Here is a 10,929-nt window from a genome sequence, read left to right on the forward strand (position 1 = left end):
TAAAATAAAATAAAATAAAATAAAATAAAATAAAATAAAATAAAATAAAATAAAATAAAATAAAATAAAATAAAATAAAATAAAATAAAATACTAAGATTATCTCCCCTGAAGACTGTGCACCCACTGCACAAGGCTGAGATGCCAGGCTCTGCCCCAGGACAGCCTGCCCACAAGGAGGCAGAGGCAGAGCTCAGAGGGAGTGAAGGACCTCTCAGCTGAGCTTGTCAGCTCCCCAAAGCTGCTGCAGCCAAGATGTTCTGCCATCTCCACAGATATACACACACTGCCAGCACCCTGGGGCCCAATGCTCACCAATAAATGCAAACATGGCCCTAAATGCTCTACTTCTGATTGCACTGAGATGAAGAAAAGGTTAATTGGATATGGGAACATTGTAACAAATTGTTCTCTTTTACAAGCAAAGGCAAACATACTATTTTATCCTGCTGGGTGGAAACACAGAAATGGGTACTGCTTTCTGACTAGCATGTTTTTAGAGGTATGACTCAATCGAATTAAAACCAAACAAACAAACAAACAAATAATATTCTGTCTCTTGTGTCTGTAGGGCTGACTGAAAGGGCATCTGAAGAGGCAAACACAATACACTTATGTATCATTGGTAGTTGTCAAGGTAACTACAGGATTGTGAATACAGACTAAAAAGATGTTTCATATATCTTATAAAATAGCAGTCTTCTTCCAGCCACTTGAGATCACCTTAACTGGAGGAAGAGACTAAGATTCTCAGGAGAACTACTTAGTATATCAGTCTTGTTCTATCCCAAATAAGAACATTTTTTGACATTTCCATCTATTATCTATAGCTAGTGTTTGGAAGTATAGGCCTCCATGGCACTGGAGATGTGTTTTGTCTTCTACTTTCACGAAAAAAAGTCTTGAAGGAAATCCCATTTGAGGACTTCACTTAGCTAGGGACAGAAAAATTATTTTTTGCATCAGCTCAAAGAAAAAAAACCAGAATAAATAGGCTGATGGAACAAGGGTCCAGACTCACACAAAAGAAGTGTTTTCCATAGGATATTTCCATTTTGAGGTAATTTTTAAACAATTTTTTTTTTTTTTAAACAAACTTTGGCAACATTTTCTTGTTAAAAACCCCATATCATTTATAGCATGCATTTGCAAATCAAAACAAAGCATTAATAAGCAGAAATTTATTAATTCAAGAAGATTTCAAGCTCTAGATTGTAAAACAAAGATTGTTTTTTATAGTACAGCAGTCTGGGACATAAGAAACAGAGTTAGGATGAAAAGTCTTTGATCTGGATCGGGCTTAACACAAACTGCCACTTTTCAAGTTAATCCCTTCTACAGAGATTCTGCACTTTCTCTGTGTTATTTTGTAGATATGAGTGTAAAAGTGTTTCTGTCTCTCTTTTACCAATAAATACTCCCATTCGAGCAGACATATCTCTTGGCAAAATTCTGTCTTCAAAAAACTTGTTCCAATTAGGGCCATGGGTTTTTTCATGGACTGATTTTCAGGTGTTGAGTATAAGCTAGGAGAAAGCCTGCAATATTTTAGGTTGGAAAATTAACTTGTTACAAACATCCCATTCAGAAGCCCCCAACTGCCACGACAAAGTTTTGCAAAGGAGAAATTGTTTTTCTCCTTATATTATTTTTCCTTCCTTTTATTTTCCCTGATATGGATCAAATTGTAAAGGAGACAGAAGTATCATTTAAATGATACTGTACCATTTAAATGAGCTCCATGTTCCAGGAAGCTTAGTTGCTGTAAATTACTTTTTAAAAAAGCCCAAGTGAGCATAAGTGAGATAGGAGTAAAATGAGAGGAAACACAGAACAACAGCAAATCTTGCCCAGAGCCACGGAGATCTCTCTCCAACCACAGGCCCACGTTTTTCATGCTTCGGAGCTAAAACATTGGCAAGGATTATTTTTCAACTAGGTCAAAGTAAATGTTGGAAAGATGATTTGATTTATTTTGTCTCCTCAAGTCACATCAGTTGTGAAGAGCTGCTCCTGCCAAGCAGCCCAAAGTCAACAGTAATCTTGGTAAGAGAAGTCAGTGGCAGAAATAATGTTAAAATTAAATAAGGAATGAAACACAGCAGAGCATTATCTTGGGGAAATTAATCAGGTGGTGGTAACAGTTCACATCATCTCGTTTAGAAACAGTGCCTCAATATATGAAGAGAAATCCAAACTGAGACATGATTTTTAGGCATGTAATGATACTCATGTTAGATGTTTGGCTTAATTGAAAAGTCTCTAAGTATCTTTAGAAATATTTCTTTTTCTTTTTACAACCAAGGTTTTCTAGCACCAGGTATCAGAAAAGGTCATTAAAAAATGCTGGCATTACACACTTCCTGCAAGACTTTAGGCTAAGAAGGGTTTAGAAATGTACATGAGCATGATAATTTACAGTCAGATGATGAAAATGTGTCAGAGATTACATGCATTATGTAATTTTGAACACATTAAATTTGAAAGCTATATTTTAAAACTCAAGTCTTAAAAAAAAATATAAGTCTATGCCCTGCACAAAAAAAAAATAAACAAAAAACCCCAACGAATTAAAAACAAGAACAGAACAGAAACCAACCAAACAAAACACACAAAAACCACCCAAACATAGAAAAAAAGACTCAAACAACAGCAACAAAAACGGAAATGGCAACAACAGTAGAATAAAACAAAATCCAAAACACCAAAAGAAACGAGAATGGAAGCTGCTTCAGAGTCATTCTTACTCTAAACATCAGCATTCCTGCTCTTCTTCCCTTTGTTTCGACAGAATGGTTTTGTTTTTTTTTTTTACTTGCACAGATGTGATTTTTTTACACTGCTATGAAGGTCTTTTCAAATACTTGCTTCCCAAGACTGCATTGAGGTCAAATTATTGTTATTCCTATCACTACATGAACCTAAGAGTCTTACTATTGGCACTGTGTGAACACTGATACAGTTTCTGGAAGGACCTGAAGTCCTGGAAGCTGTGTATGCTACAGTACCTGTATTCAGGTCTGGACACACAAAGCAGACAGGGTTTCATGTGGGTTTGGCAGCTGAAATTTGCTAGACTTATGAAGATACAGGGTGGCTGAGGCTGGCAGGAGATTGTCTCTGCTCATACTGGGCCACCTGGAGGTGGTTGTCCAGGACTGTGTTCAGTTGGTTTTTGAACATCTCTCAAGATGGAAAATCTACAAACTATCCAGGCAACCTGTGCTGATATCCAAAAGCTCTTATGCTAAAGCAAAAAAAATTAAAAAAATTTAAAAAACCTCTATTTTTAATGGGATTTCTTGCATTTCAGGTTGTGCCCGTTGCCTCTGGCCCAGTCACTGGGCACTGCTGGGGAGAGCCTGGCTCAAAACTCATTTAAGAACTGGGACATCTATTCAGAGCTTTCAGTTCTTTTCACTGAAACATAGTCCTTGAAGCACAGATTCAGCATGGGCACAATGGCATTGGTCCTTCAGAGGTGCAGAGGCTCCTCTCTAGCTGTACTTCCTCTGGAGCTTTGCCATACTGTAAGGATGGAGCTGACAAGAAAAGACCAGCACACTCAGGTTGACCAGCATCTCTTGTTTGATGTGCAGCTCATACCTGGGAGGTTGCTCACACAGCATACTGGCTCTGCTAATTCCAAGTTTACTTCAGCCCACGAGTTCTCCATGCTCTTGGCAGCTGGATCCCCAGTACAGAAGCCAATGCCATTTCCACATAAAATATGCTACTTATTATAAGCAAATTAACTTCTAAAGCCCTACATTATATAGGTCTATATAATGTAGTTCTTGGAAGAGAAATATGAAAGCATTCCAGAGAAAAAACAAATTGCTTTTTTCTTGGCTTTGTCTTTCAGTATATGCTGGCAATTTTCTTGAAAACAGTCAAGGTCTGGAAATAGCTCACACAACCTGCCTGCAACTACTGCTTGAGATGGGAAAAAATAATGGCATATTAAAGGAAGTGACAAACCCAGGAGCACCTTTATTCAGCCACTGCACAACATCATGACTCTACAAGTGCATACAAGAGGATCAAAATCCTGTAAAAGTCTGAATTGGGAGCTTTTTCCAGACTTGAAGAGGCAATTTTAATTTGAAACTGCCTTTCTCCAGATTGCCTTCAGTAGGGCAGCACAATCAGCAAAATCCTAACCTCAGAGCTTTGGTGCCATTAGTCACACAAAGCTCTGGTGATTTACAGCCAGAAAATCATTTCAAGACATCTGACAGGACTTTGTTTTTCTGCCTACAGCTACACCTGTGCACTTCTTTGTCTCTAAGTTTCAATTAGAGATGATTTAAATAAGAGAAAATCATGTTTCCTAGTGGCAGAGCCTGTTAATGAAATGTGTTTCACATTTCCAATGGAAATGGGAATTCAGGAACCCAACAGGCAGAGCTTGTGCCTGCATTATGAATACATTTCACATTTGAAAGGCTTTATCTCCATCTCAGTATCTAGATAAGCAACTCATCTTCAACTATGTGAACCATATTCATATTGCTCTTAATTTCTGATTTGCCACACTGTTAACATGACCACTCAATTTCCAAAGTGTTTTAAGAAACCCAAAAAATAGGGAGTTCTCTACTGTTCTAAATATCTGTAAGAACTGAGAGGAGAAATCTTGTATCATGTTACACTGGAAGTCAAAACAAGAACAAGAAAAGACATAGAGCAAACAGGCTTAACAAATTTAACCATGATTTTCCATCAAAGAATTATGTAAAACAAAACATAAAAGCAGGACAATTGATTTGAAAGCTTTTCACATAAGCAATTTTATCAGAGGGCTCTGGAGACAGTTTTCTGTGGATTAAAATCTTCCCTGCTTAATATGAAGCAAAAAGTCACCAGCTTTATTGGATAAGGGACGTAAGTGCTGTGACCACAGAGAAAAAAGTATCAGCCCATACATCAGTTTCTTGGTCTCCAGAAAGGAGACTTCCATCCCTTGTGCATGGGGAGGATCCAGTCACAAACTTACATTAAGTTTAACACATCCAATATTTTTTCAAAATTCAAATATTTTCTGATGGCTTGAATATACCTGATAAAACTTCAGATGAGGCTATGGAAGGAAAAGAAATCTTAATGTTTAGGCAAGGTTCTTATGCCTGTCATCAAGCGACAAAGCAGAAAAACTCTGCAGTTCCACAAAGAGTCCTGCAAAGTGGCTTACTGTGAGACTGAGACTTCTTTACACTCAATCATTCCACCATTTTTGGCTTTCAAGATGTCTTCATAAGCCTGGAGTTCAGCTGTACAACTCTAACTGAGGGCAGCCATTGACCTGCCAAAGCCAAGAACTGGAGATAAGGCACGAGCATGAGGAAAGAAACCACACAGATGGAAACTGCACTGTTATTGTCAGGAAGCTCTCTTAACCAATCCTACAGGTCTTTCAGCATCAGCAGTGGTAGAGAAAGGATATTCCAATAGCAGGATGTGGTAGAAGAGACAAAGTAGCCACATTAAGTCTAGCCACAAGCCCAGGATGTTATGCTTTTACAACTCAAAACTACACCACAAAAGAAAAAGCGTCACAAACAAGCATAGACTCATGCATGCTTATGCATACTTTGTAGAAGATATGTCTCAAATATAAATATTTTCCACTATTTTTGGCTGGTTGGATGACCACTTCCATAATGACATCTTTGACATGCCATGCAAAAGAAAAAGTCCTGGCAGACATTTTTTCACATGTTAACAAGGCATCAGTCCTTGCTGAAATTAACTCTTTGCTGAAGACAATTCCCACTAACATGCTGGAAATACCACCACCAAGTTTACAGTTTTTGAATTTGGGAACTCAGCAGATGACTTCCCCTAGCCTGCAGGGAAAACTAACAACAAACTGTCTGGTACAGAGCAGAAAAAGCTGGACTGCTCTGTTAAATATGGTGCCTGACATACAGCAAATGTTGGTGGAGAAACCACCCACCAGTTATTCTGTAATTACACATGGTGCGTATTGGCTATATTAACCCTTCTTCTTTCATGTCAATTCTTCAATCTCAGATCTCTAATAAAAAGGAAAAAATCCTTATTTATTAGAAAGTTATACTACAAAAGGGAGCAAGAGACCTTGTCATCTCCTTATTCCCTGGCTGAGCCACATGTAGCATAAACATCTCTAGAGAAAGCTCTGGGAAAAAGCCAGGCTTGTTAAATGCACATGAATTGTTTTTAAGACAATTCATCCTACTATTTGGCCCACGCTGTCTTGATGTGGGCCAGACTGCAAATGACACAATTTGGTTGCCACTGTGCTAACCTCTGCATTCTTCTGACTCTGAGGGAGAAAGTCTCTTCTTCCTTTCTCACCTGACTTCAAATGGAAGTATCATGAACACTGTGGATTTAGCTCGTAGTTTTATAATTGTGGTTTTATTAGAATTGCCGCAAAAATGTTGGGTGAGATTAAACGCAGGCTTCTCCTTTTGAAGAGGTCTACACTTAATATGACTTTTACACCCTCTTTTCTCACTAAATGTTAATTTTTTTCTCCTTTGACTCTAGTTGCAGCTCCAGCTCCTACACTCCAGTTGTGAGAGCCTTCCCTTGGTACTGCACTATGTGATATTTATGCATAAAGTTTTGCTAATTGCTGATTCCATTGGCATTCATGAACCTTCGCTGGAATGAATGAAGCTTTCATTCATGTTTATATATGAGTTTTAAACATTTGTATGTTTGGAATCATCAGGCTAGAGCCAGCTTTTATTTGCAGAGACATAAGCTGAGGGTAACTGAGTCAGGAGATATAACTTTATTATGTAAACAGGGAGATTCTTTTCCAGCATCACTGAAAGTTGAGTTTATTACAGAAACCTCCCATTTCTACAACTCAATGGAGTTTGTTCACGACTGGTAACTATGGCTATGGCTGCATTAGCAAGCAGATAGGATCAATAGAAGTCCATTTCTGAAACTCATTTTGAGCTGGGCACCTGACATAGGCACTTGCTGCAGGTCTGTGGAAGGCTTAGTTCAGATAAACTCTTGGGTTTGCCCCCATGCAGTAATGCTCTGTTACTGCTGCAACTCACCTCCCAGGCTAGTTCTGTCCAAAGGGAATCCAGGCCAGGGCCTGCAGTGCCCTTCCTGATAGGAACCTGTGCTCAGCAAGCAGCCAAGAGCTGAGGCCTGCCTGAAAAGCACCCAACTGATCTAAGGCACACACTAACACAGACACACCCTATGTGCAAATTACACAGGCTTGTCCAATTAGAATGTCTCTGAGGCAATCCCGAGCCATCAAGGATTTTCCCAGCCATATAATTGCTACTATTAACAACACAAGTTCCCAATTTAACAAATGGAAGCAAGATAAACGTCCACATCATCCTGGCTTCTCCCAGCTTTATGATTCAGGGTGTAGCAATGTGTTGCCCTTGGTCTTTTGGAAATAGTGCCCATGTGAGAATTTTAATGACAATGCAGCCCTACCTCTGGCCTGTTCTGGATATCTGAGGGCTGTGATTTCTTTATCATGGAGGAGGTTCTGATGGTTAAGCTAACTGGGTCTATCATGCCCTGAGGATTTGTAGCATATTTACTTCCACTCCTGTGTAAGTCCCCTCTCCTTACACTTTGCACTAGGTTACCCAGAACAGAGGCCCAGAACCAAGAAGGAAACTTAAACAGTCTGGAATCAGCAGGGATTCAGTATTCAGAAGGTTTCTGATGCAGCACCAGGGGAGAGGACTGGTGGAAGGAAGAGGTGAAGTGCTACATTACTTAGATTTTCTGGGTCCTTTAGCATCTCTGTTTTGTAGGGGAATGGCTGCAACTGCTTTCCTCTCCAGCACTCTACTCTCTTTTGGCATTGGCTCTGCTTTCCATGCCTCCAGCATTCCCATGGCTTCCTGCCTTCCTGTATTCAGAAGTTCTGTCCATCCTTTTTTCATATCTTGCCATGCTTTTACAAAAAAAAAAAATAAATCCCATCACCTGCATGCATAGCCTTTTTATTACTGTCCTTTATCCTCCTTTGCAACTGTTAGCACATTATTGCTCATCAGCTGCCTCATAGGAACTACTTATGTGAATGCTTTGAATCTCACTTGTCCCAGAAGTAAGTACAGATTATGTCAAGTAAAACTATTTACCCTTAGATACCAGACAAAGCCCCAGACAGACAGTGGGCCATGACAGAGAAGGATGACAGTGCCTTAAAAACATTGTAATTACTTGCATTCAATAAACCTGGCATTTTCCCAGAGCTGTCTCTGGGGATGTTTGTGCTATGTATGGCTCAGCCAGGGAACAAGGAGAGGACAAGGTCTTTTGCTCCCTTTTGCTGTCTAACCTGATAAAAAGCAAGGAGATTGTCTTTGTTCTAAGAGATGTGAGATCTGGATAACAAACTGATGGCATCCACTCATGTTGTTTGTCCAAAATAGCTATATTGTCCCAATCCTTGCCACACTGGCTGCCCAACAATAATATTTTCAGTAGTTCTCCTTCAAGAGTCTGATGTTCCTGATGAGAGCAGTTTCTGGAAAGCAGTGTTTTCATATGGGGCCATGTAAAATGCTCAACGAAAAAGTAGGGGAAAAGAGAAAAGGGCCAATTCACTGATACACAGTAACACAGAGGTGGCATTCAGTTCTGCACAAGTCTTCTGTACAGGATGTTGTACTTGTAAATACAAATTTCTCTCAATCAGTGAAAAATTCCGAAAAGACAAAACTCTTCCAAATTATTTTTAGGGCAAACCTATCAGGGCCTGAGATTACTTAAGCCTCAGTCAAAATAATTACAATGAGGAACAACTTCAGCCAAGTTTAAATACACGTTCAGCTTCCTGAAACTGACATCTGTACCTTAACAGTTTATAACTGACAGCTATAACTTACTTTACTTAGAAAAATCTAGAAATGCTGGAGTGCTGGAAAAGCCTGTGATCAAGCAGAAGGGAGAAAATAAGATGGGCCCTGGTTTATTCAGCTTCATGCAAGTCACGTGACATAATTAATTCCAACTGGTTTTGGTCTCTGTACAGAAACTTCCAGCAAAATATTTTAATGATGTAATAATTACCTTTTTCCTTTCATGATCCCTCTAACTATGCCTTAATTTATGATGCTTTTAACTAGCAAACATGTATCCTGAGGCTATAATGGATGCACATTTATTTAAGTCAAAAGATAAATCCTAATGAAAGGTTTTTTAACACAATAATTAACATGTATTTTGATCATCATAACAGTAATTATTAGAGGCACAAAAACAGAATCAGATCTCAGAAGAAGCCATGAAGATCCTAAATATGTTGAACTAGCAACACTGCCCTATTATTTTGCCAGGAAATGATACATCAAAGTGGCAGGAATGAATCATCATGCACCATTAGGAACTACACCCAATGACAAAAATATGAGCTGCACTAACCTCCACCATAAACTGCAAATTACAATCACAGAACAGATAGAGTGGAACATGCCTTTTCTCTTAGTTATCAAGCTATGCTAACCTTATACCTCTACAAACATAATAGATCATCAGATAAAGAACAGAGAACCACAAAAAAGTGCGAATATAAGCATGATATAAAAGGTCCATTTATTGATTTTACTTTGCGGAGTATTCTAAGCTCTTAACATGTCAAATAACCCAGTCAACCAGCCTTGATCTTTTAAAAACCTATTAGCTCCAAAAACCAGCAAAGAAACAAAGCACACACTCCTACCTGCTGTCATCCTCCCCTTAACAAAAGTTACTGGTATTTGAATTTTTTCCCATCTATTATATCATCCACATACACATCCACAGGCAGACTGTAACTTGCAGGCAACCCTTTTTTAGTGACAAACAGTGAAGTTAAACAAGGCTGAAAACAGTTTTTAAAAAAATCCTATGCATTTTACCCTTGAGTCAGATTTATTTCAGGAATTTGGTTCATAGAGTCACAGAATCATTGGGGTGAAAAGAGACCTTAAAAAGCACCTGGTTCCAAACCTCCTGCCATGGGCAGGGACACCTTCCACTGGACCAATTTGTTTAGAGCTCCATCCAATCTGGCCTTGAACACTTCCAGGAAGGAGACATCTACAACTGCTCTAGGCAACCTGTTCCAGTGCCCCAAATTCTAATAAAAAAGTTTAGCAATACACAAGGGGCATCATATAAAAGGAGATAAAGAAAATAATATGTTACCTTTTCCAGTCAAAGTTTCTTCTTTTATTTTCCTCACCGCTTCTTGGCCATCATTTTCACTGTTTCCAGCTGTTAAAGGACAAGAAATGAAAAATTATCAATGCAATCAATTTAAGGAGTGCCACTATGATGTGCCAACCCCAGTGTAAAGCCAGTATGAAGTTTCAGGTGGAAAAGTGTGCTTCCTGTCAGGCAGCAGAGGCCTTCAATGAGGGCTGCACAAATGCACACAAGTTCTGCCAGTTTATCTCATTTATTCATATAAAATAGGAAAATAGAATAGTCCATATAAAACTGGACCAGCAGACTTGAGATTTGAGTCTGTGGGAAAAGTGAATTGTATCACATCGAGATCCCACAAAAACTTCCCTATAGGTTAAAAGAGACTTCCCCTTGCTCTTTTTCCAAAATGAAGTATTCCACAGTTGGAGGAAAATAAAATAAATAAATAAAATAAATAAATTTAGTCAAAATAAATATATTTAACATTCCAGATACTGGAGATAATACATAAAATCTAGAGTCATACAGCTGTACAACTGTTATCTCTAAATTCCATTAACAAGGAGGGAAGGGGAAGAGAGGGGAGGAAGGGAAGGAGGGAGGGAGGGAAGGCGGGAAGGCGGGAAGGCAGGAAGGCAGGAAGGCAGGCAGGAAGGAAGGCAGGAAGGCAGGAAGGAAGGAAGGCAGGAAGGAAGGCAGGAAGGAAGGCAGGAAGGAAGGCAGGAAGGAAGGCAGGAAGGAAGGCAGG

General features: G+C 39.1%; 1 protein-coding gene across 2 annotated transcripts in view; it reads right to left on the reverse strand.

Moving 5' to 3' along the window:
* The window catches only part of DHRSX (dehydrogenase/reductase X-linked), a 202,580-nt gene that overhangs the window by 102,107 nt on the left and 89,544 nt on the right, over positions 1-10,929 (reverse strand). For both annotated transcript variants that reach the window (XM_033513822.1, XM_015625572.3), the window contains exon 3: positions 10,179-10,247. In XM_033513822.1, coding sequence (XP_033369713.1) covers positions 10,179-10,247 — 69 coding nt within the window. The remainder of the gene's footprint in view (positions 1-10,178; positions 10,248-10,929) is intronic.

Source organism: Parus major, chromosome 1 (genome assembly GCF_001522545.3).
Source record: "Parus major isolate Abel chromosome 1, Parus_major1.1, whole genome shotgun sequence".
In the NCBI taxonomy this organism is placed as follows: Eukaryota; Metazoa; Chordata; class Aves; order Passeriformes; family Paridae; genus Parus; species Parus major.